The 27,203-nt window shown below is 39.0% G+C and overlaps 1 protein-coding gene across 6 annotated transcripts; it reads left to right on the forward strand.

The window, feature by feature from the left end:
- Positions 1-5,545: 5,545 nt before the first annotated feature.
- CHST12 (carbohydrate sulfotransferase 12) lies at positions 5,546-26,937 on the forward strand. Of its 6 annotated transcripts, none has more exons than XM_020975257.2 (4): positions 5,649-5,740; positions 14,405-14,500; positions 15,131-15,288; positions 25,514-26,937. In XM_020975257.2, exon 4 carries the CDS (start codon positions 25,606-25,608, stop codon positions 26,863-26,865), a length of 1,260 nt encoding a protein of 419 aa, XP_020830916.1. In that variant the 5' UTR covers positions 5,649-5,740; positions 14,405-14,500; positions 15,131-15,288; positions 25,514-25,605; the 3' UTR covers positions 26,866-26,937. The 6 variants fall into 6 exon arrangements, with proteins under 6 accessions (XP_020830921.1, XP_020830916.1, XP_020830918.1 ...); XM_020975256.2 differs by lacking the exon at positions 5,649-5,740 and adding an exon at positions 8,410-8,540; XM_020975260.2 differs by lacking the exons at positions 5,649-5,740; positions 15,131-15,288 and adding an exon at positions 8,410-8,540.
- Positions 26,938-27,203: the final 266 nt, after the last annotated feature.

Below are 27,203 nucleotides of genomic sequence, written 5' to 3' on the forward strand. Positions count from 1 at the left end.
GTGTTTTAGTTATAAAAGAGGATGACAGGACAGGAAAAAAACAAAGCAAAACAAAACTTCCTAACAATCAGAGCTGTACAAAGACAGAAAGGGCTACCTCAAGAGGTGATGTGTTCCACCGATGTGAAAGTCTTTAAGAAGACATTGGATGACCACTTGATGGGCATATTATGTCATGGACCCCTTGGGTATAGTTAATACTATTAACTATATGGTAGGGATTACTTTTTGTAAATGGGTCAGACCAGATCACTGCTGAGGTTCCTTTCCACTGTCAAATTCTGTGAAGTAAACTGAATGTATGAGATCATAGGAATAGGATCATAGATTTAGGGCTAGAAGGGTCCCCAAAGGGCATCCAGTCTAACCCCTTCAATTGACTGAGGAAACCGAGGTACAGAAATTTAAAGTGACCTGCTCAAGGTTACACAGATAATAAATAACAGTGGTGGGATTTGAATCCTGATCTGATTTCAATACATGGATGGCTAAGGGTTCTATGTACAGATTTCAGGGAGTTTGTGAACTTGAATGGAAAAGAGATTTTGATAACTGTACTTCACTAGAATTTGTTTCCTTTGTAATCCTACGTGTTTATTTTTTGGTACTTAAAACCATTTCTTTAATAAGGTGTCCATAGGTTTTGCTAGACTACCAAAGGGGCCCATGACATAAAAAAGATAAAAAATCCCACCAGCAAGTTTTTTAGCTAGGCTTATTTCATGTAACCTTAGAAGGCAGAAGTAGATTCTATGGGTAGAAATTATAGGGAGGTTGATTTCTACATAATACAAAGAAGAGCTTTCTTAAATGAGAACTGTTAAACATAGGTTGAATGTTCAAGCAGACGTTGATTTATCACCTGTAAGGGATGTTATAGAATGAATCACTGTTATGGACTAAGATTCGACTAGTTGACCTATAAGTCTCTTCCAAAGTAGGTAGGACAGGTAGATTTTAGATAGATAGAGAATCAGAGAATGTAGTATAGGTACTACAAATTGTATTTTAAGGATACTAGTGTATATAATAGAGGGCTTACATAGGACAGTAATGGGAGGTAATATAAGTGGGACTATATTTTTAAAATTCTATACCTGCATTCTCCACCAGAACTATTAGTCATTTTTTCTGTGGATATATTTCTATTGTCTAAGTCAGGATCTTTTTAGCTTTGGCAATAGTATATCTTGTCAGATTTTATTCAACAACCCTTAGTCTTACTGGCCCTTTGAAAACAAAAATATAAATTTATTAATTATACAGAATGAAACTATACACTGATCACATTGGGGAAATTTTTCTCTCAGAGTCAAATAGGTAACACTATTGATCAAAATGGGAATTAGATCAACCTTGAGGAACTTAGATTCAACAATTTGTAAGTATGTGAAAAGCATTGTCTTAGTTATTGGAGTATAAAGACTAAAGATGGCAAGTTTCACCCTATCTCCTCTAGTCTTATTAAGTGAAGCTCCAGGATAATTTGCATAACGCTAGTGTTTTCTGCCAGGGGCACAATGGGAGTTGAAAAGAATTTACACACATCAACCAAATTGTCAGCAGGCCTCAGGATTTGCTACTGTAGGGAAAGCAATTCTGTTTAAAAGAAATTTGGCTTAAGAGAGTCTTGATTTGCTGGCTTGGTATAGCTGTGGGTCTGACTCACCAAAGAGCTAGAATAATGCTAATGCTAGAGTCACAAAAGGCCACATAGCTGCTGAAATTTGGTAGAGACCCAAGAGATGGTAGCATAGGGGAGAAAGAAGCCCAACATTATCTCAGAAGCCTCTAGCTTAGTAGAGAAAACATCATAGCATATGATATCAGGACCTCTGCTGGGAAATATGCAGCAGTTTAAAGGCAGTTGAGATACAATCCTAAGAACATGAGACATGGAGGCCATGAATGTTTCTTCTTCCACCAGTGAGGTAGAAACCCATGGGAGAGTACGGGTGGGATTTTCCTAAATTATTCTATTTAACTGAATGCCTTTGCTTTGAGTCAATGTGATCTCTGTTTTAATTGGATGAGGGCTTGTCAGCTGTGGTTTTTAAATTGATACTGACCAAAATTATTCCTTGAACTTTGATGATCTTTCAGGGGCTCATATTTGAAAAGGGCTTGGAATATGTAATAGTAGCTTATATCATACACATATGGCAAAGAAGCCATAAATACAAATGAAAAGTACCAAAGTTCATGTGAAGATATATGTAACCATAAGTAGAAATTGGGAAGGTTTCAACTTGCAGTGAAAGTACCTAAAGGAAGATAGAATAGAGAAATAAATATACTTTTTCATGGGTTCTTTTGAACCATCATCCTTGATGAGCTGTGTATGAAACTCCTTTTTAAGAAGACAGGGTGAAGGACACAAAGAAAAAAGAGAGGACTAGTATTTCTTCAAAGCAATCAGTCAATGCAAATATTAATTTGCCTGTTTTATAGATGAGGAAATTACAGCTTCAAAAAGTTAAGTGATTTCACTTGAGGTTTCATAGCTCATAAATTCTGAAGATGGGATTTGAGTCCAAGACTTTAAATACCAAGTACTGCACTATGTCATACTACCTCCTCTGAGACAAACAGTGTGAATGATCCCCTTTGGGTCCAAGAGCAAGCTTGCCTTCAGTGAAAGGGAGAGAGAATAAGCGGTCTCTGAGCCCTTCTTCAACTGAATCCACAATTTCTATTCCTTAGTTTAAAATATTTTTCACTTTTTATTAAATTTTTTTCCAATTACATGTAGAAACAATTTTTGACTTTTTTTTTTTTTTACAATTTTGAGTTCCAAATTCTCTCTCCCACCTTCCCTACTCTCCACTATCACTGAGAAGGCAAGCAATTTGATTAAAGTTATACATGTGCAATAATTCAAAACATATGTCCATATTAGTCATGTTGTGAAAGAAAACAGACAAAAAAACAAACAACCCAAGAAAAAAAAAATTAAAAAACCCCAACAGCCCAGCATGGTTCGATCTGCATTCAGATTCCATCAATTCTTTCTCTGGAGGTGGATAGCATTTTTTATCATGGATCTTTCAGAATTGTCTTGGATTTTTGTATTGCTGGAAATAGCTAAGTGATTCACAGTTGATAATTATACGATATTGCTGTTACTGTGTACAATGTTCTCCTGGTTCTGCTAACTTCAGTTTGTATCAGTTCATGTAAGTCTTTTCAAGTTTTTCTGAAAACTAATCATTTCTTATAGCACAACAGTATTCTATCACAATCATACACCCATAACTTGTTCAGCTATTCTCCAATTGATGGGCATCCCCCCCAATTTCTAATTCTTTGCCACCACAAAAAGAGCTGCTATAAATATTCTTGTTTATATAGGTCCTTTTCCTTTTCCTTTGATCTCTTTGGGATACATAGCTAGTAGTGGTATTGCTAGGCCAAAGGGTATGTACAGTTTTATAGTCATTTGGGCATAGTTCCAAATTTCTCTCCAGAATGATTGGATTGGTTCAAAAATCCCCCAACAGTACATTATTGTCCCAATTTTCCCACATAAAATATTTTTTTCCAAACTGCATAGATATCATGGAAACCCCCATCAACAATCTATTTTCTATCATAAAGATATATAAGAAGTGTGTTATTTGTTCTACTATATCTCTTTCTGCTCCTGAGTGGGCTTGACTTTTTTTTTTCTACAGAAGCTTCTTCATAAAAGATCATTATAGAGAAGCTGGTAATCATCAAGGTCTAGAAGAACTTTTTGTGGATGGGAGAGAAAGACAACCTTTAGGAATACTACACGGCCTGCATTTTTGCCAGATTCTGGCCTGAGGAATTATAATATAATCTTGCATAGTTTTTTTCCCCCTCTTGTAAAGTCTTGTCCCCAAATGATAAATTCATTCAGCATATTTCAGAGCCAACTAGGGCTAGGCAACTGAGGCACTCACAATACAGTATAGAAACAACTGAGCTTAGTACTTCTTTAACAAGAATTAAAAGTCTTTTAACAGGTTAAAATAGGAAGCTACAAATTATCAGGCTTTCCGTCTTCTATTAGCTACACCCGCAGTGAGCACCTCCCTACCCAGCACCACTCTGCTTTCCTCTTCCCCCTTCCTGTCTTTAGTGGAAGCCTTCCTAGATGTGGCCTTGGGGTGTCCAGGACGTCTTTCCCCTTTCTGTGTCCTAGAGTCTATCTCTCTAATGTCAGTGTCTTTCATGTTTCTTACCCTGACTAGCATGACTAACTCTGAGATAGATCGGCTGTGAGGGGACTAGGAGAGTTCTACAACTTTGAAGGGGACTAGGCAAGCCTCTATTTGTTAGTTCCTGATCTGGTGAGTCTTCATTCTAACCAGAGTCTACCGCATTTGTATTCAAACAAGTCGGGTGCACTTTTCAAGCAAGAAAAACAACGGTGTTCTTAGAGAAGCCCTGACAGACTTGTAAGAGAACTAAGAGAGATCAGCCGTATAGAGTCAGATTGCTTGGGAATGAAAAGTGACCGAGAGGGGAAGAAGTGAAGGCAATGAGCTCAGACTGCTTTTTCTGGTTTGGATGTGTGAGGGAGGGGACTAGTAGGGTCAAGTCAAGTTTTTTTTTAATTATTATTATTTTAGGGGAGACCTGGGAGTGCTTGCTAGGCAACAGGGAAGAAGTCAAGACAATAGAAAGGAGATAGTTGAAGCTATGAGTTCTCTGAGGGAGAGACCACAGAAAAAAGAGCATCTGGCCAATCCACATTTTAAGGAAAAAACACAAAGCTGGAAGGAGAGTCACTGAAGAAAACAGGAGCAGCTGGAGAAACAGAAGAACGAGGGCAGTGTAGTGTGGACACGAAAGAGTTTCAAGGATAATCAAGGGTGTTAAATTCTGCAGAAAGGTTGAAGAAAAGGTCATTGGATTTAGTGCTCATTATTGAAAGGGGCGATTTAATCCAGGGCTTTAGTGATCACAGGACAGCTGGATCCCTCTAGCTAAAGCTAACATTTCTCAGACGAACTCTTGCCCCATTCGAGCTGATTTTTATCATTTCCCCAGTTGCAATGGATGTTTCTAAATTAGCAAAGATTGTAACTGAGAACAGACGTTGCAATAAACGGAAAATAAACTGATTACCCCTTTGGGTGGGTCCTTTCCTGGGATGAGGAAGTTAGCTAAGGGCTAAGCACATGAACTGGCAGACAGCTGCTGGCCTCTGCCAGTTTCTCAACCCCACCCCCTTCTCTTTCCAAGCACCAACTAAGACAGTGGAAGGCCGGCACGCGGCTCAAGGCGGAGTTGAAGGGGGCGGGGACAGAAAAACCCTAGAGGATTGGCTGGAAAGAGAGGGGGCGGAGCTTGGTAAGCCAGGTGGACGGCGCTCATCTCAAATCATAAATAAGGCTCCACATGGCAGGGGAAGGGAAGAACCCGCGGTGGGGAGAAGGAAAAGGGAGGGATTAAAAAAAAAAGAGGCAAAAGAGAGAGCTAGAGATGTCGGCACAGGCGCAATGTCGCATCCTTGGGATCCAATTTCCCCTAGCTCCGCCTCTTTCTCGCGAGAATCTGGAGTCGGAGGCGGTGCCTTTCGGCGGCCGGGGGGGGCGGGGCCCGGGAAATGGGGCGGCCTCTATATGATCCGCTACTCGCGGGGCGGCGGCGCGATTGACTGACGAGGCGAGGTGAGGCGAGGCGGTTGGCGCGAGGCAGGCGGCGGGCAACGGCCGAGAGAGCGGCGAGGCTGGGAGAGGAGGGGAGAGGAGAGGAGAGGCGAGGCGAGGTCCGGGGCGGTGAGGCGGGAGGAGGAGGGAGGGAGGGAGGGAGGGGGGAGCCGGGAGGGGCGGAGGGGCGGCCGGCGGCGAGCGGCCGGGGACCTCATCCCGGACCCACGAGCTGTGCCTAACGGTTCGCTTGTTGCCCGGCGGGTCTCGGCTCTTGCTGGGTCCTCTCGGGGGGCGCCGAGCTCTGGGCTCGCCTGGTCCTCTAGCGGCTGCGGGGGGCTGCCGTGACCTCTTGCAGCTGCGGGGTCTGTCCCCCCTCACTCACGCACCCTTGCATTCACACTCATCCTTGCACTCACACAGCACGCTGGCTTGCACACACACACGCACACTGGGCGCAGGGTCCGTGCGGATGCCGGGTGCCTCGCAGCCCTGCACCGGGAACATTCTCCGGACCATCCCAGCGAGAGGAATGCCTGGAGCCCGGGGCGGCCCGGACACACCTCTCCAGCTGCCCGGTCTCCACCCTTCAGTCATTTCACATTTAGTCCGAGCGAGTGTGTGTGGCACGGGGCCAGGTGCTCCATCCAGCCCACGTTCCTCGCTCTCTTCAGGGCTAATCCTCCTTCCTTCACTCCCTCTCGAAGGTATTAAGAAATCAGCACGTAGGAGGGCGTGGAGAGGGAAAGTGCAAACACACCGGTCCCGGCTTCCCTCCGGAGGAAGGGGAAACGGAGGAGGCGGTAGGAAGCATCCTTTTGTATCAGCCAGAACCTTGGATACAAAGTTATGTAGAGAGAAAACTGTCTCTCGTGTCCCCCACCACCTCTGCTTCACGGGTTATAGTGTGTCCTAGTTTCCTATTCACAGGAATGAGGAGCTCTAGGGTCCATTTGTTCCTTCAGGATTGTGTGTGTGTGTATATGTGTGCATATTTACAGTTGCCATGACATCTGTGGAGACCTTTTGTTATGCACATTCAAATAAGTGTCTTTGAAAATTAGTATTGGGAAACTTTCATATATGTATGTGTATATGTGTGTATATATATGTATGTTTGTAAATGTGAATCCATATATAACATGTTATATATAAGATATACAAATACAGTTTTATATAATGTTATACACGCATACAATGTTATGTGTAATATATGCGTGTGTATATATATATACATGAGTATATGCATATGCATATATGTGCATAATACACACATATAACAAATGCTATATAATATATGTGGTGTTATATACAATATATACTATATATGTGTATGCATATATACACGTGTGCCTATATGTATATATACATACGTGCATTGTGTATATTCATTGTGGGGCAGCTAGGTGGTGCAGTGGATAGAGTGCTGGGTCTGGAGTTAGGAAGACTTGAATTCAGATCCAGCCCTAGGCACTTACTAGCTGTGTGACCCTGGGCAAGTCACTTAACCTTGTTCACCTCAATCTCTGAAATGAGCTGGAGAAGGAAATGACAAATGTCTCCAGTATGTTTGCCAAGAAAACCCAAAAAAGGAGTCACAAAAGAGTTGTACATAACTAAACACAAATATGCACATGTGCATGCATGTATATGCGTGTGTGTAGATATCTGCTTATACATATGTGTATACATGTACATATATGTGTAGATTGATAGATGGAATTTCCACTAAGGATTTACCATTGAACTTGTTAACTTCAAACCCCATCTCTTTGAACTAATAGTCCTGAGCCTCTAGGTATTGCAGAATCACTGCTATATAGCTAACCTTTCCATTGATGCCTGGGCCTGTCTTTCTTTTTTATTTCTTCTTCTTCCTCCCCTTCCTCAACAACCAGCCAGATTTTTAAAACATTTAGTAAGTACTGATAGAATTGTGTTAGTCTTTGCATTGAAAAAAGTTAAATCTGTATGGGGATGGGAATGGAGATTGGATAGCCAATATTCTTTGAGTTTTTATTTGCATGTTTATTAATTCATTTGCTGCTTCTGACTCAGAAAAGGAAAAAAAAGTATTAAATAGCACAAAGATGCTTCAGTATTATAGATGGTGTTTTCATTAAGTTTGTGTTTGTTTTTTTTTTTTCTGGTTTAGTTCACTTTCAATTTCAGCAGAGAAAGGACCACGTCCTCAGTAATGGAATCTTTCCTAATCTTACCACTAGTTACTGAAGTTGAATAAATCTCTCTGATTCTGTTGGGATACTTTTAAATGATAACAATCTGCCTTTGGTAAAGCAGTGACTATGTAGTAGAGTCTAGTGTGAAGTATTTAGGTTGTGGAATAGTGTTTCATAAGTGACCTTTTGCTCCAGAAAGTTTTACCTCTTTATCTAAAGGAAACCGTGTACTAGTTGCTAACAGCAAAATTTATATCTTCCATTTGGGCTCTTAGCCACTAAGACATGATTGGCAGACTGTTGGCGATTGTAGAGATTCTATCTGGCACCAAACACAACAAACCATAGTGTTTTGTGTAATTATTGAATTATTTATTTTATATTCAACAACATAGAAGACTCGGTATGAATAGGAATGTGAGTGGCAAGCAGAGTGGTTGCATTAGTTTCTTTATGAGTTAGTGCTGCCTAAACTGTGCCTATACCAGAGATGACAAAACCAGGATTTCAGGTAGACTTCATTAACTCCGTCAATCTTTCCTTTGGTTTAATGAGAGAAGAGAGAACTCAGGGTAGGCATCATGTATAACTGTCATATGTACTCTGAATGATTTCTTTTTTTTCAGGTATTTGAAGGGCTGTTATGTGGAAGAATGTTTGGATTTGTTCTGTTTGCCTGCAAGAGACAAAACTAGAAGCAGTTGAGTTTAAGTTGCAGAAAGACATATTGGGTGACAATGTAAGGAAAAACTGTGGGTAAAATGGATTGGCTCAGGAGTTTGTAGGCTCCCTTTTATAGAAGTTTTCCTGACAAGGGGTGGGTATGTTATAGATGGGATTCCTGTTCTGGTATTGGTTGGACTAGATGACCTTGGTTGGGGGTGGGGGTGTTAGGTGGGGGAGGATGTCCTTCCAACTCTGTGACTCTGTGCTTTCCCACTCTCTCTGCAATCTGATTTGGGGATGGGTCAGTGCTAGTATCTGGGTACAGAAGAAGAGAGAATAGAGACATTAATAAATCATAACTTAAAAGTAGGAATACTTATATCTTGAAAATTGCCTGAATATCTTTTGCATATGAGAACTTTGTAATTTACATGCAAATGATTGTGCTACCCAGCTATTAGATATGTGTCTTTGAAAATTAGTATTGGGAAACTATTGCTTTAAAAAGGCTTCTCATTTTGATCTTACTTTGTTAATAAGTTGATTTGACAAATTGGATATCTAAAAATTTATCATTACTGCTTTTAGTAATAAGACTTGGAGGGAGCAAGAATACTGCCTAAGGGAAGTAGTATATTTATTTTCTGTGCTATCCTGAACTATTTCAGACTGCTGATTAATCTTCCTCTTCCCTTGAAATCTTAATGCTCTACTTGTTATTAATGGAAGGGAGAGTGGCTGTTTACATGCTAAACAATATTAAAGCTAGGTGATTATTTTTATATTACATTATTCCATCCATTTTCTAAATTACTTTGCACTTTGGAAACAAAAGGTGGTTGTTTATTTCATACACACTTTGCACAGGCATGTGATGTCTAGATGGATCAGGAAATTTCCCTTTGTGTCAACAGTTGTCTTTTCTGGCTTACCTTGAAACTGACAGTATTTCCTGCCCATATCCATAGCAATTGCCATCCATAGATTCTTAGAATGTCTGAGAGACAAGCGCCCTATTCTATTGTCGGTGACCCTAATCTTGGCTCTGCTGCTTCTCACATACAGGCAGATCAATCAGCTTATCCCATTTCTCAGTGGGGTTGAGAATTTAATTGCTTTCTAGTTTTATCCTCATTGTACTCATTGTTGTGTTACACCTTATCGTCCTGTCTATGTTATTGACTTGTTTCCTTATTTGCTACTGGATTATTAATCATTCTGGTCTGAGTAATCTGTTACTACTTCATCTTTTTGAGATGAGTTGAATTGTTTTTGTGATTTTTTGCATAGAAGCTATTTTATTTTCTCTTAAAACTTGCAAGTCAAATAGCAATAAAATAAATAGTTGGGCGTCCAACCCCATGGTAGGTGCAACAGAGAGTACAGAAATCAAGGTCCTAACCTTCAAGGAACTTACAGTCTAGTTGAAGAAACCATTTTCATTAATTATTTCAAAAATTTTATGTCATCTTTTTTCTGACTACATCCCTCCCCATTCTTTACCTAATGAGTCCCCCTTTGTATCAAAGAAAGACAAGGCAAAAACAGTTTAGCAAAACTAATCAAACTATCAGCCAACTCTGATAGTCCCTCATCTTTGCTTGGAAGAGGTTTTACGATTATTTTAATCACTAAGTTGACAATGCTATAGTAGTTCAGAGGAGGGAGAAATCTCTATGGATGGGGTAGACCTCTTTTCTACTCCTGATTTTTCTTGGACAAATCAGATACCTTCATTGGATTTGCTTTTTCATTTGGAAAATGACTATGTTGGATAAGATCTCTGAGGTACCTTCCAGTTATAACTTTCTGTGCTTAGAAAAGCACATCAATTAAAGAACCACTTTTAATGAGAAGGTGGAGTTTTGAATTGGACCTTGAAGAATGGGTAGGATTTGAAAAGAGTCAAGGAATGGCAGTCTAGGAAGAAAAAAAAATTAACACAGTCATAGAGGTTAGAAATTAGCGTGGCTTATGTTGGAGATACTGGGGAATAGCTAGCCTGGTTTGTCTAAAGCATTAGACAAAGGTGGGAAATTAAATTAGGTAGGTTAGGGCCAAATTCTGGAGGGCCTTGAAAATCAGGTGAAAAAATTTGGACTTGATATGAGAGAGTATCTGGGAAGATAAGTGCATATATAATCAAAGTAAATAGAAAAGTGTGTGTGTGTGTGTGTGTGTGTGTGTGTGTGTGTGTGTGTGTGTGTGAAAGGCACTAGCAGCTAGAGGAATCAGGAAATATAGAAGGTGGCACTTGGGCACAGTTTTATAAGAAACAAGTGATTCTAAAGTGGTAGGAGTGAGATGGGAATGCATTCTAGGCATGATAGATAACCAGTGTAAAGGCTTGGGGATGGAAGATGAATTGACTCGAGTGAGTTAAGAGCAAGAAGGCCAATTTGGCTGCAGTGATTTTAGGCTGATAGTAGCTGGCTATTGGTTGAAAATGTGTGGATGATTTCATGCAGGATCTCAGTAGTTACACTGGAATCATTGATACTTTATGGAGAAAAATTGTGAATATTGGAGATTCTTAGTAAATCTGTTAGCCTTTTGCTAGTGTGAATTATAGATTAGTACAACTACATTTTTTACAGTTTGGTAAATCTTCAAACACAAAGAGGGGGAGTGGAAGAGAATAAGCATTTATGTAGCCACTACTATATGCTCGGCACTGTGCTAGGCACTTTTACACATATTCTCATTTGTTCCTCCAACAATCTTGCAAGGTAGTTGCAATTATTATCCTCATTTTACAGTTGAGCAAATTGAGACAAATGGCTTAAGTGGACTTGCCCAGGATCGTATAGCTAGTAAGTGTTGGAGGCTGGATTAAAACTCAAGTCTTGTTGACTCTAGGCCCAGTGCTTTACTACTGGCTGCCTCTGAGAAGCGTTGTATCCTCACATAACAGTCACTTTGATACATCTCAGGCTCTTCAGTACATGTAGTTGGAAAAACCTGTATGTATCTTCTTGTACAATATTTCCTGACTTTAAAGGAATCTCAGCTTGAGAGCCTGTGTTTTAGAAGCTGCCAAGTTATTTTGATGTATTCCTGAATGAAGAATACCAATCAAAATGCAATAATTATTCCCTTGCCCTAGAATTTCAGTGAAATCCCTTTCATTTGAAACTTTGCCCCTCATTGGCAGACATAATACTTTTCCTCTCAAGATTCAGTGTTTAGTTTTCACTTATCTGGTTGATTATAGCAAAAAATTAACCAGATAATTGTCATCCATTCTCCCTTCTTATCCTCTGTAATTCTCCTCCATGTTGTCTTGTGTCTTCTACGGAGGATTTATAGTGTGATGGAGGCCTTCCTGTAGGTCCTTGAAGATTTTGTAGTTATCTGTTTAACATTCAACCTGTCACTGGTGTGATGTTGATTAGCCTACCTTCTTTTCATACATTTCCTGCCTTATGTCCTTTAAGCCATTTCAAAATGAACAATTCACAGGATGAACTAAATACACTTCGAGCAATTTTTTTAATAGAAATCACCTCATAGACTATTGATGTGACATGAAAATCAGTTTTTAAATAAGGATTTTAACATAGAACCAGAATAAATGAGATGGCTTTGGAGAGTTCTTTAAAATCTACCAGTCAAGGGACATCTTTTCCAGGCAAGGGTGACTAAACATAGCTATCTTCATATTTAGTTCTATGCTTAACAGTACAGGGTTCTTCAGTGAACCAAAGCAGTACTTAGATTCCCTCACAAAAACATTTCTTCAACGGCTCCTCCACCCCCTATTGGTCTGAACAGTCATTTGACAAGCACGAGGCCTTGTATGGCAGCACAGAGTGCTTCCACAGGACTGCCAAGCCAGCCTTTGGCTTGTGATCTTATAATGTTGCCTGCCCCTCCCTGTGAGTCTTAATAAGCAGTCCCACCCCATATTCAAAAACAACCCTAACTTTCAATTACAGCATTTTAGTTTTAATTTAAATTTTTTTCTGTATTTTATTCTTGTAAAAGGGATTATACAAGATGACCCCTAAGACCTTTCTTAGTTCCAAATCCTGATACTTGTTTATTATAAGTCCCTGTAGTAAAATATCAAAAAAGATGATAGGCTTTTCCCTGTAAATCTTTTTGATGGTTAAACTTGATTGAAATACAGAAGGTTGACTGTTTACACACACTCTTGTTCTTGGCAGCTTGTGAAGTGCAGAGATTTTTGGTTGGAAATAACTTCCTGACTGATTTGGATGAAAAAATCATTTTTTGAGGCAGGGTCTCAGTTATGCTTTTTTGAAACCTTCAGATTCATAAATTCAACTATCAGCTTTACCTTCCTGTAGTACCTTTTCTTCTTGATACTGTGGTAGATCTCCTACCTCTTAAAATGGGATAAGGTGTTAAATACATTGTGGCAGGTTTAGCCCATTTAGGTTCCAGTGTCAGTAATTTAAGATGCTTAGGTGTTGTTGTTGTTGTTGTTGTTGTTTTATGAAATTGATAGTTGATAATTTTACATTCTGTTTATCTGTTATTCTTTAATCCATACCCCCTTCCCGGCTTCTACATTTGTTGCCAATTCTGAGAGCTATTTTAAATCTGACCACAAGCTAATTTATATTTTATGTAAGTATTTTGGAAGGAAAGCAACCAGACTACTTTAAAAAAAGGTTCCTTTCACAGGTATGTTTCATACACTCAGTAGTTTTGTTTTTGTAACTGCTATTTATGTGGTTTGTTTTGAAATGAGAAATTACTACAGAAATATGAACACAAAATACTACCTTTCTACTTAATTTTTAAAAATCGAATTTTAAAAAATTCTTTTGTGTTCACAAGCAAAACAATGCTTTTAGTTACTTATCATCTGGCTTTGAAAAGTCAGGAACCATAAATGTTAGCTAGATTCCTCCGTGCCCCCTTGCATTTTTGGTCAAAACTGGAAAGAGCAGAAGCAAAACTGGTTCAGCTACTGAACTTCAGGTTTTAAAGTTGATTAGTTAGACAAGCAAGGCTTATGCAATTAATTGTATTAGTAAATTCTTTTATTTAAAAACAAGTTATGTCACCCTTTATCTTTTCCTTTTCATTTATGCCTTTTTTTTTAGTGAGTTATATATGGACCAAGCCTGTGTGTGTGTGTGTGTGTGTGTGTGTGTGTGTGTGTGTGTGTGTATACATATACAGCATATGTTTATGTATATACACACATATATGCAGAAAATGAAGCAAAATAATATTTGTTAGTAATTTACTTTGTTCTTAGCGTGAAGATGAGCTGTGGTTCCAAGAAATGACTCTTGATTTCAGGATTCTCGATTACATACAACTTCACTGTTCTTAAGTTTTATATTTAGGTTATTTTGTGTCGACTTTTAATACAGTAACCAATATTTCAAGAGGAAAATTAAGATGTTTTAATGCCATATGGAATTTTAAAACTGGAAGAAACTTGTGCATGTGGCTTAGCTTTTTCATTTAAAAAAATGAAGAAACTGAGGTCCAGAGAAGTGATTTATTTAAGATCACACAGTAGCAGAAATAAGTAATAGAAATGGGACTAAAAACCACCTCATCTCGATTCCTCTTCTTTCTAGCACATTGTATTTTCAGCATTATAATGGGCTATGGGTGGAAAGATTTAAAATAATTAATAAATAAAGCAAATGTAAAGGTGGAAAAGTTTGAATAACTTGAAAAAATAATCAGCATCATCCTTTGAAACAAAAGAAAACACATAGGTTTGAACTGTATTCTCAGTTTGAATAAACAATGAAATGTCAAGTGACTCAACTCTGGCACAATCCATTTTCAGAAATGTATATTGACTTGAATACAGGAAGGGAAAATTTATTATTAAAGTTCCAGCTAGATATAAATTCTAAGAATATATCTGAACTTATTGTAAGGAAAATATCAAAATAGAGTTGTAATTGTGCAATTTTGTGTCTTCTTTGTTACCCAAAGATCAAAGACTTGGCATCTGGTGGATGTGAAACTGCCGGGAAGTGAAACAACTTGATTTTAATATAACAAAGAAGCACAATTCAGCTGAACATATAAGTAAACTTGTCTTCCTTCCTTGTTGTTGATTAAACTTAGCTCTAAAAAATAAGAATATTGCCACCTGTGTATAAGATCCTGGGAAGGGCTGGAAAAACATGGGCCTTGAATTTCTGTTAAAATATATTGCTTCTGTTGGTAGGAGACAGCTGTTAGCACCAAAAAAAATTGTGGACTTATCAATGAACTTTTTATTGCATTACTTAGTAATGCATCTAGAAGAATAGGACCACTTTTTTTTCTTGCATTTAAATTAAAAATAAAATTTTAATAATTTTCTACGAAATTTTGTAAATGTTCAAACTAATTACTGCTTTGTCAGTTACTCAATAAGCATTTATTAAACTCCTGCTATGTTCTAGGCATCGAACTAGGTACTGTGAATACAAAGAGAAAATTAAAACTGTCCCTACCTTCAAGAGGCTCTTGCCCTAATGGGGGAGACATTAGGCACCTAAATGGGGGGGAAGGGAAGGGAATAAGTATTTATAGAGCACCTACTGTGATTTTAGGCACTTAGCTAAGCTCTTTTTTTTTTTTTGCTAAGCTCTTTTTTTTTTAAACAAATATCTCATTTGATCCTCACGACAACTTTGTGAGATAGGTGATATTATTGTCCCCATTTTACAGTTGAAACTGGAGGTTAAGTGACTTGCCCAGGATCACAGCTAGTAATGTGCCTGAGGTTGACTTTGAACTCATATCTTCCTGATTCCAGTCCTGGTGCTATATCCACTGCACTGTCATCAGTGGCCTTCAGATTATACAACACACAAATTGGGTACAAGGTAAGCTTTAGGGGTGGGGGTGGGATGGGGTAGTAGAAAATACCAGTAGCTAAGGAGCGGGAAAGGCCTTGTGCTGAAAGTGGTGCTTAAGCTGTGTCTTAAAAGAAGCAAAGCAGATATTCCAGAAAGGAAACCAGAGGTGAGGAGGATTCAAGGAATTCTGGAATCATTCAAGGAGGGCCAGCCAGTAAAAAGGCAGATTGAGTATCATTTGTGGGGACGAACAAGGAAGTGAGTAGAGCTAGCTAGACCACAGAATATGTGGAAGGGAGTAAGCTGTAGTAAGGTTGGAGAGGTAGGATGGAGCCAGGTTGTAAAGAACTTTAAGTGCCAAAAGTATAATTTATGTGTAGTAATAGGGAGCCAAAATGTTTATTGATCATAGGATTGTAAATCTAGAGTTGGAAGGGTTCTCAGAGGCCATCTAGTTTAAACCCCTTAATTTACAGATGAGAAAACTGAGGCCCAGAGAGATTAAGGGGCTTGCCACAAGTAAGATTTTAGCCCATATCCTCTGATTCTGGAGCCTCCATTCTTTTGGGGAATGACTTGATCAGATAAATTGAAATAGGGAGTGACTTGAGACTGGTAGGCCAGTTGGAAGGCTGTTGCAATAGTCCAGATGAGAAATGATGAGGGCCTGAACTAGTATGGTGGCACTTTGATTGGAGAGAAGATGATAGATGCAGGAGATGCTGTGGAAGCAGAAATGTGACTTAATATGGGGTGAGAGTGAGGAGAAGAGAATGAGTTGTGAACCTCAGTAACTGGAAGGATGGTGTTCTTAACAGATATAGGGAAGTTTGGAGGAGGGGCAGATTTTTTGGGGAAATATGATGAGTTCTGTTTTGGACATGCTGAATTTGAGATGCCTATAGAGCATCCAGTCCAGTAGGCAGTTGATGATGCAGGGCAGGAACTCAGGAGACATATCAGGACTGAATATATAGATTGGAGATGATAATTGACCTGATGTCACCACCTGAGAGTATAGTATAGCAAGAAAAGAGAAGAAGGTCCAGGACAGAATCTTGGGGTACATCCATAGTTGGAGGCATGGCATTGATTTTCTAGGAAAGACGTACGACATATGTAATATTTCCAGTATGATTAAATATACATAGCTCCCTCTTATCCCCTCTCCTCATCTCATACCACTCAGATGCTTTCAGCCATCATCTCCTTCTTCTCCTGTCTCATGTGAAGAGGTAGCCCTACAGAAGGCAAACCTCTATACAAGCACAAGTGACTTTCTCCAGCAGGTTGCTCCCTCTGTAATCCCGTTCTTCCACTTATCTTTAGTGTCTTCCTGTCTTCTAGCTGCTTCACTATTGACTACATGCCCATGTCTACCCCATTTTCAAAAACACCTCACTTGATTTGACCATCCCTGATAGCTGTTGTCTCATATCTTTCTTCCCTATTGTGGCTGAACTCATTAAAAAGGCCACATATAATAGATACCTCTACTTTACTTTCTTCTTACTCTCCTCTTGCCTGCAGTCACTTCATTCAATGAAACTGCTTTCTTGAAAGTTAACCGGTAATCTCTTAATTGACAAATTTAATGGCCTTTTCTCATTCTTCATCCGTTTTTGGCCTCTTGGCAACATTTGACACTGTTGGTCACCTCTTTTCCTTGATAATCTATTTTCTCTAGTTTTTCAGGACACTACTCTCTCCTCATTCTCCTCGTACCCTTCTGAAGGCTCCTTCTCCTTTTGTGGATCTTCATCCAGGTCATGACAACCATCATCGAGGTCATAACAGTGGGGATGTGCCACAGGGTTCTGTCCTGGTCCCTCTTCTCTCCTTCCTCTATACTAATGGTGTCCAATTCAAATAGAAACTGGATCCCTGGGTGCCGCAAATTGACTTAGAAAACCACAAGTTAGCATTATGTTGTATTATTTTTTAATTTATTTTGTCAAACATTTCCCAATTACATTTTAATCTGATCATAGGACACTTGGCTGTGTTTGCACCTCTCTTCTATACTATTTTATTTACTGATCTCATCAGCTCTTATGGATTCAAATCATCTCTACAGTGATGATTCTCAAATCTACTTATTCATCCCTAACCTCTCTGCTGGCCTCCAGTTTCTCATTTTTAGACATTTTAAACTTCATACAACTTGCTTTGTTGATAACGGAACTCTTCATAAAAACCTCCCCATTCCTAACTTTCCTGTTATTGGGTTGTTTTTTTTAGGGGGGGCAAAGCAATTGGGGTTAAGTGACTTGCTCAGAGTCACACAGCTAGTAAGTGTTATGTTTCTGAGGCCAGATTTGAACTCGGGTCCTCCTGACTCCAGGGCTGGTGCTCTATCCACTGTACCACCTACCTGCCCCCTTGCCTATTACTGTTGAGGGTATTACTGTCCTCCTTGTCACCCAGGCTTGAAACCTAGGCATCATCCTCACATCTTTACTCTCTCCACCCCACTACCCCCTGCAACCAATCTGTTGCCACGACTGGTAGGTTTGTAACATCTCTTGTAAATGTCTCTTCTGACACAGTCACCACCCTGGTACAGGTCCTCATTGCCTTGTTCCTAGACTACTGCAATAGCCTGCTAGTTGGTCTCCTGCCTCAAGTCTTTCTAATCCATCTTCTGCTCAGCTCTCAAAATGATTTCCTAAAGTGCAGGTCTGACTGGGTCACTTCTTGTTCAGTAAACTCCAATGGCTCCCTCTCACTTTTAGGTTCAAATATAAATCCTCAGGCTTTTCAAGCCCTTTATAACCTGGCTCCTTGCTACCTTTCCAGCCTTTTTGTATCTTATTATCCATCACATGGGCAGCTAGATGGTGCAGTGGATAGAGTTCAGGGCCTGGAGTCAGGAAGACTTATCTTCTTGAATCCAAATCTGGCCTTAGACACTTACTAGCTGGGTGACCCTGAGCAAATCACTTCACTCTGTTGGCCTTAGTTTCCTCATCTGTAAAATGAGCTGGAGAAGGAAATGCAAACCACTCTAGTATTTTTGCCAAGAGAACTCCAAATAAGGTCCTGAAGAGTCAGAGAAGACTGAAAAATGACTCAACAACTCCCTTAGATACTCAGCACTCCAGTGACATTGACCTCCTTGCTGTTCCCTAGCACATGACACTCCATATTCCCATTCCATGCAATTTCATTGATTGTCCCTGTGCCTGAAATTCTCTGCCTTTTCATCTCTACCTCCTGGCTTCCTTCGAGTCTCAGTTAAAATCTTACTTTCTGCAGGAAGCCTTCCCTGATCCTCCTTAATACCAATACTCCATAAGTTGAGGAAAAGAAACAGAGCGGAAAGAGAGGGGAAAGGAGGGAAGGGAGAAGAAAACTAGCCTTAAAATATGTCCTGTAAAAGGTATCATTTTGCATGTTCAAATTTCAGAGTATAGTATTTTAATGGGATTTACAGACTTATCATTTCAATAATCAATAGTGAAGATACTCTGGTTCTAGTATTGATTCTAATAGGTCCATTAATTATTCGTATGAGCTTGACTAAGTTAATTGGCCTCTCTGAGTCTTGGTTTTCTCATCTCTAAAGTGAGTGACTAGATGATCCCCTATAGCTATAGTTTTTCTTCTATTTCTTAAGTGAGTGCTGTACACAGTTTGGAAATTCAAGTAGTTTGGATTATGTAACCCTATGCTCGTAGTCCTATTCGATAATAATAATAATACAGCATTCTTAATGAATAAGAAAAGAAAATGTAGATGTTGAAGAAAAAGTAACTAAAAACTATGAACTAAAAAGAATACTAAATACCTTTCCTCTGTAATAGTTGTTTGAATTCTGTCTCCCTCATTAGACTGTGAGCTCTCTGAGAGCCAGGACTGTCCTTTGCCTTTCTTTGTATCCCCAGTGCTTAGCTAGTACCTGGTACATAGTAGGTACTGATAAGTGCTTTTTGACTGACTTTTTGATTGACTGGCATAACACCTTAAGTTGTCAGATTGTTTTACTTCTTAAAATAAAGCGTAATATTATATGCTAAAAGAATTGTGATATACAGGAAAGAGGTTTTTTTTGTTTTTTGCTTTTTGGTGAAGCAGTTGGGGTTAAGTGACTTGCCCAAGGTCACACAGCTAGTAAGTGTCAAGTGTCTGAGGCTGGATTTTAACTCAGGTCCTCCTGATGTCAGGGCTGGTACTCTATCCACTGAGCCACCTAGCTGCCTGGAGATGAGGTTTGGATACCTACCTCGTAGTACTGTTGTGAGGATGAAATGAGATTATGTAAAGTGCTTTATACTGTCTTATCATAATATGATGGTGCCTCTGGGTGTTTGAAGGCTCTGGTAAATCCTACCCAGCTTGAAATGCCTGATGACAGTTCCCTGAGGACTAGTCTTGTTAAGCTGAGGAGAGGCTCATCCCCTGGATGACCACCAGTTGAGCCAGTACACTTCCTGAAGACTGTTAATGGATTCTAATCTGTGTTGTTAGAGGGAGCACTCACGTCTATGAAATCACGGGTCCTTGAAGTAACTAATGGTTAAAATATATTCATTATTAGTATTAAAATGTCAGTTAAATTGTTTAATTTTGCAAACCTGGCTTAATTTCATATTCACTGTCTATTAAACTTAAAATTAAATGTATTTCACTTACTAGGATATAGGATTTTAAAATTCTGTTTTAATTAATGTGATATATTATAAGATTCTTTCCTTTCTCAAGCTTTTAGGAAAGCCCTGTTTCTTCCTTTTTTGATGCTGTTTTTATCTTTGTTGCATCTGAAAACTATATATTTATAATAATGCTCTAATATCTCGAAAAGGGCTTTAAACTGTTTACTTTTATAGTGCCTGTACAAAATGGGAGGAAATAAGCTGTTAAATTTCACAGTCACAGAATTTCATTGTTGGAAGGCATCTAAGTAGCCATCTAGAGCCAACCTATAGCTGAAAAAGAATCTTCTCTACAATATCTGACAGCAAAGGGAGGAGAGGGCCAACCTGCTGTGGACCAGCAGGAGCAGACTTTGGTGAACCCTCCTCCTCTCATTGCCAGTTTCCACTAGATACTAGATATTCACCCATGTAACCCCCTCTGCCTGAACCCCACTTTATTTTATTCTAACCTTTGGGGCCCCCTTATCCCCTACCCAGTAGTTATTGCTTGGATCCTTTTGCCGCATTGCTCCCTAAAGACCATGGGGTCTTACTATCTTGACTTTGCATGCTGGATTCTAAAGTACCACCAGGCATTTCTATCTGTCATGAAGCCAAATCCACCTTTATGTGTTGTTATCCTTAATTAGAATGTGAACTCCTTGAGAGTAGGGGCTTTTATTTGTATCCTCAGTGCTTGCCTCATAGGATTTGCTTAATAAATGGTTTTCCCATTCTATGACACCCAGTCTTTGCTTAGAGACCTCCAGTAAGGGAAAGCTCTGCTGCCTCCTAGAGCAGCCCATTCCTCTTTTGGATAGCTCTTTTTGTTAGGAAATTTTGCCTTATGACAACCTTAAATTTACCTCTTTGCAAAGTCTACCCACTATTAGTTGTGCTGTCTGACACAAAACAGAACAAATCTAATCCTTCTATAGGATAGCCTTTTAAATACTTGAAGACAACTATCATATGTCCTTATTAAGTCTCTTATTTCTTAGGTCAAACATCTCCAGTCTTTTCAGTTTATCCTTATGGTCTCAAGGCGTCAAGCCTAGTTGCCTTCATTTGTACACTCACCAGCTTATTAATACTCCTCCTAAAATTAATACTCCTCCTGATGCCCTGAACAACATATCATTCCAGATATAGTCTGATTGGGGGTAGAATACAGTAAGACAGACCTCTTTGTTCTTGGAAGCTGTTTCTTTCCTTATGTAGTCAAAGATTGCATTAGCTTTCTTGGCTGCCGTATCATACCATTGACTTATATTGTCTGCTAAAATTGCCAATTTTTTTTTCCAGACAAACTGCTGTCTAGCTATACCTCCCCATCTTGTATTTGCCTTTTTTTTAACTCAAGTATGTAACTTTTACATTTATCCACATTAAATTGTATCTTATTAGATTTGATCTAATGCTCTAATTTTCAGGATCTTTTTGAATCATTACTCTGTCTTCCATGTTTATTATGTTTCCTTTTCATCATTTGTAAATGTAATAATTATGCCATCTGTACTTTATGTCCACGTCTTTTATAAAAATGTTAAACAGCAAAGGGCCAAGCACAGATCCCTAGAACATTCTACTGAAAACCTTCCAAGTAGACATGAACCATTAATGAATATCCTGGAGAACAGTTAATGAAACCCTCTTACTCTTCTTGGTAGAAGGACAGGAGACTTATGAAGGCAAAATGTAGCATGCATTGTCAGACACAGTAACTTCATAGATTCTTTTTGCGTAGCTGTTTTTCTTTATTATAAGGGAAGGTTCAGATTTGCTGGAGAGGAACTGGTTCAGTCATTCAGCCATTTTCCAAATCCCCCCAATTGTGTTACTGTCTATTCCACAATTCTCCATGTTTTCTACAACAGTAGTAAGAGAGACTTTGTCAAATGTTTTGCTAGAATCTAGCTTAACTTTACAACATTCCTTAGTAACCCTACTAAAAAATAAAATAAGAGTAGCTTCATATTACTTGTTCTTGATGAACTAGTTCTCAATGGTATTCCTTTTTTTTTTTTAAAGCTTTTCACTATGTCTTTTAACAATATATTCTAGAATTTTGCCAGGAATCAAATGAAATTAAACTTATCTAGCATGTGTAGACTCTAATCTTGTCTCCTTTGGAAGTAAAGACAATGTTTACCCTTTTACAGTGCTTCAGTGTTTCTTCCTTTCTCCATCTTGAGGGAAAGGTTTATATTTATACTTTTTGTTTTTACCTTACAGTCATTTATTGATACTGCCCTTTCCCATAAGAAAGAAAACCAATTAAGCAAAAGTAACTATACAGTTATTGTGTCTGATAATGTATACAGCATTCAGCATTCAAAATCCCCTTGCCTTTCAACCAGTAGGAGCGAGGCATATTTTCTTATCTGTTTTCCAGGACCATGATTGGTTTTTCAGTTTCCCACAGCCTTTACAACACCAGTTTCCTCCCATAATCTTTTAAAGATCAATGATAGTGGCTTAATTATACTTGTCAGTTCTTTGTTTTTAAAAATTTTTTTTTTCAGTCAGCAGAAATTTGTCCCTCTCCCTTTCAGTTAAGTAAGAAAGAAAAATATAAATCCTGTTGCAAGTATGTGTAGTCCAGCAAAGTAAATTCCCTCATTGGCCATGTCAATTAAAAAAAAAAAGTTTCATTCTGCTCACTGAGCCCTTCACCTCTCTGTCAGTAGGTGGGTTGTTTCATAACCAGTCTTCCTTCCCTCCTTTCTTCCCTTTCCCTCCCCTTCCTTCCCGTTTTATTGAGGCATTGGCTTGGGGGAGAATTTGTTTGCCTATTTCACCTAAGCTGGAAGTACAACAGCCATTTATGGGCCCAATCCCACTACTGATTAGCTTTGAAGCTTTGCCCTGCTTTGTTTCTGACCTGGGCTAGTCTCTATCATCCTCCCCCTCCCCAAGGCAGCATGGTGGCACTGTGCCCCTGGGACTCACCATAATGGTGGTGAACTTAGTGCATTCACCTGATTGATTTTTACACCCTTCTGAAGTTTTGAACTTCTGAGTTCAATTGATCTATTGGCTTTGTCCTCCCTGGTAGTAATGATTATAGGTGTGTGCCACCATGACCAGCCACCTTTCTAACAAAATGAGCAAAACATACTGACCATTTCTGACGAACCTTTGCCTCATTCTTCTGTTATAGTCTACTTTCACTTCTCTGTTGAAAAGAGGTGGATATGTCAGATCATCAGTCTTCTGGAATTAAACTTGGTCATTTCATTAAAATGTGATTCCCAGAGCTGCAAGGGGCCTTCAAGGTGTGGAATGAATGTAGACACTGTGCTTCTTTGAACTTGGCAGAAGACCACCGTGGCTGTTTGTTACCAAAACAGACATCTAAGTCTTTATTTTTTCCACCTCCCATCTGCTGCCTTTGTGCAGGCTGAGTGCTCCTCCTGGAACCTTTTCTCTCCTTAGTTCTGCCTCTTGGACCCCCCTTCAAGGCTTAGCTTGTGTCGCTATCTGTAGTAAGTCTTTCTTGATTCCTTCAATTTTAAGTGTTTCCCTTCCTGAAATTATTTTACATTTATATTTGTGTATTTTAGATGTATTTTACATTCAAATAATTGAAATTGTTTTACATTTATATGCTTCTTGGTGTATCTGTTCCAGTCACTTTCTTCTCTCCATCCCCACCTCCAGGTCCTGTTAAGCTCCTTGAGGGAAGGGACCTTTTTTTGCCTTGTTATGCACAGTGCCTGGCACAGAATAAGCACTTAAGAAATCTTTGTTGGATTTGTTTGAATAGAATTTTTCATATTGGTACTAAGCCAGGACTCTCCTATCTTGTGATTCTGTAATTTTTTCTAACTTAAATATAAGACTTTGGGTTTATTGCTATGCTTTAACCTTATTCTTTATTTATAGAGGCACCATTGTAACCCCACTTAGAATTCCAGACTTGTTATCAGGAAGACCAGGGCTCAAATCTTGTTTTTGCCTCTACCGTGTGTGATCCTGGGCAGTTCACTTAACCTTTATGTATCTCAGGGAACTCCCAAGCTTATCAGTAAAAGACAGTTGAGATCTGGGATCTGCCTGGATAGGAGTTTCCATGATTAGAGTCTCTATCACTGACAAAAATCAGATTCTTTGCATATGTCATGTTGTATTGATTCTTTGTTATTGCATTCAAGATCTCCTTGAATCCCGAGTCTGTTAATAATCCACATATAGGAAAGGTGACTAAAAAGAGATATAAAAATAATCGTTAAAAAGATTTGCTAACCCCCTAAATTTTAAATAATCTGAAAATTTTATTAGTTTTCAGTCTAAGTATTTTTCCACATTGTTGATTAAAATGTTGATAGGACAGGGCCATAGCCAGAACTTTGTGATGCTACTGAAGAATTCTTTTTAGATTGTTATCAAACCCTTAGCTTGTGCTTTGTGGTTGTAATTGTTCAACCACATAATTCTGTCATCCAAATCACATTTTTTCCTTGTTTGTGAAGCTATCATGAAAGACTCTCAGACATCTTGTTGAAATAAAGAGATACATACCTTTTAACATTCTCCAGCCTACCAGTCTAGTAACCCTATCGAATAGGGAAATGAGGTTTAATTAGTATGATTCACTCTTCCTGAACACATTCTGATGTTATCCCTGCTTCCTTTTCTAAGTGCTCAAAATTTGTTTAATAATCTATTCCAAAATTTTGTCCTATATTAACATCAAACTCATTGGTCTAGATTTTGAGGGACCCATTTTTTTTTTGAAAATTGTAACATCTGACTAACTTTAATCTTTGGGTTCTTCTCTTTTTCTCCATCTTTCTTAAGTCCTTGAAGATTATGTGATTGAAGACATATTGTCAGGATTTCTTTTAGTCCTCTGGGGTGGGAAAGTTCAACATTTATCTTTTGAATTTAAATTTACTGAAAACAGCTCATACCATCTCCTCACCCATTTTGGGGTTCGACTCCTTCTCAGCTGTGTGTTCTCTTCTCTCCTACCCCCAGGTTTGAAGTTTATTCTCCTTGATGGGAGACAAATAGTGAACCAGTACTTCAGGAGTTCTGCTTTCTGTCTGTCATTTGTTAAAATGGTGTCTTCCCCCCAGGACAGTGTCCTGTCCTTTCTTTGTTCTTAGTCTAAACCTCTAAATGTAGCTTTAAAAAAAAGTTTCATTTTGTTCTTGACTTTTTTTTTTGCCCGCTTCAGCTTATTCTGGTCTTTAGCCTTTTGGCACTATTTCTATGGGATTACGTCACTCTTTATAGTTACTGTCTTTGTGCCTTTCCTTCCATTTTTTTTTGTTGTATCAAAAATTTGAAGTAATTGGATGATGCCCTTTATAATTATATCAGCTCTTCAGGTGTCTCTTCTCTTTCTTCTTTAATGTTATGATAAAAGGATTTCAAGATAGGCTTATTTTCCTCCTTATTCCCAAATGTTAGTTACAACTTGTGGAGTTAAATGTCAATCTGTTATCAGTTTCAACCTGAGTTTTGTTAACCTAACTAACTTGTCACTGATGTAGAAAGTGAAGATATATTAAAGGGAAGCTATTATTCTTCAGGGTTCCTATTTGATTCAGAGAATGTAAGAGAGAGAGTTTAATTTTTAACCTTATTTTCTTATTACCTTCTAGGCTCCTCGCCACAGCACAATGTCTGATCCCTGTGTAAAGCGGAAGTGAACCTGAGTGAAAGGGGGGAGGTTCCCCTTACCATCACAGACAGAATGACCAAGATGAGACTCTTAAGACTTTGGATTGTCCTGGGATCTGTCTTTATGATCCTTTTGATCATTGTTTACTGGGACAATGTGGGTACAGCGCACTTCTACTTGCACACATCATTTTCCAGGCCTCATCCTCCAGGGGCCCTCCCCACCACTGGAAAGGATGAAGAGAGAGAATTTGTATCAGATGTAGATGAATTTCTAGATAAACTGCTTAGTTCTAGTGGAAGACAGAATGACCCTTTGAGAAAAAAGACTGAGCAGCCTCCTCTTCATGGCTCTAGTAAACCTATTCTGGGCAATATGGAAGAAAGTGTGAGAGGTTATGATTGGTCTACCCGTGATGCTAAGCAGAACCCAGATCAGGAAAAACTCCAGGCAGAGAGGAGAAATATGTTGCGGGAATTTTGTGCCAACGCCAGCTTCGTCTTCCCTACGAAGAATCGTTCATTTGATGACATTCCCAATTATGAATTGAATCACCTAATTGTGGATGACCGCCATGGAATCATTTATTGCTATGTGCCAAAGGTGGCCTGCACCAATTGGAAACGAGTGATGATTGTTTTGAGTGAGAGCCTGTTGGATCAGGGAATCCCATATAAAGATCCCTTAGACATTCCCCGGGAACATGTTCACAACACTAGTACTCATCTCACTTTCAATAAATTCTGGCGACGATATGGGAAATTTTCACGCCACCTCATGAAGATTAAGCTGAAGAAGTATACTAAATTTTTATTTGTTCGTGATCCCTTTGTGCGTCTCATCTCAGCCTTTCGGAGCAAGTTTGAGTTGGAGAACGATGAGTTCTACAGGAGATTTGCGGTTCCCATGCTGAAACTGTATTCCAACCACACTAGCCTCCCCACCTCTGTCAGTGAGGCCTTCAGTGCTGGACTGAAGGTCTCATTTCCTGATTTCATCCAGTACTTAATTGACCCACGGACAGAAAAGCTGGCACCCTTCAATGAGCACTGGAGACAGGTATACCGCCTGTGCCACCCTTGCCAGATTGACTATGACTTTGTGGGAAAGCTAGAGACCCTGGATGAAGATGCAGCTCAACTGCTGCAGCTTCTCAAAGTAGACAAACTCCTTCATTTCCCCCCTAGTTATAGGAACAGGACTGCTAGTAGCTGGGAGGAAGACTGGTTTGCCAAAATCCCTCTAGCCTGGAGGCAACAGCTTTATAAGCTTTATGAGGCTGACTTTGTTCTCTTTGGGTACCCCAAGCCTGAGAACCTACTTAAAGACTAAACAACATGGGAAAAGCGCCCCCAAACCAAAAAACTTGTATTTTTATTTTAAAATAAAATTAAGGATCGGTAACATCGTGATTTTTTCCTACTGAAAACATAACAATTAAGTATCATGGATGTATACATACATACATATATATATGTATATGTATGTATGTACATATGTATTCTTTTCCCCCCTACTGCTGTTCCCTTCCTGTTTGCACATTTCTAGGATGTTTCTACCTAGGAGCCACAGAAAAATCTGAAATTGACTGCAAACAATCCAATTTTTATTTTTTAATAACCTAGAACTTTGCAATCTGGATACATTCTTTACTCCATTGCCTATGTTCT

Source organism: Phascolarctos cinereus, unplaced genomic scaffold, assembly GCF_003287225.1.
Source record: "Phascolarctos cinereus isolate Bilbo 61053 unplaced genomic scaffold, phaCin_HiC Scaffold_4;HRSCAF=312, whole genome shotgun sequence".
NCBI classification, from domain to species: Eukaryota; Metazoa; Chordata; class Mammalia; order Diprotodontia; family Phascolarctidae; genus Phascolarctos; species Phascolarctos cinereus.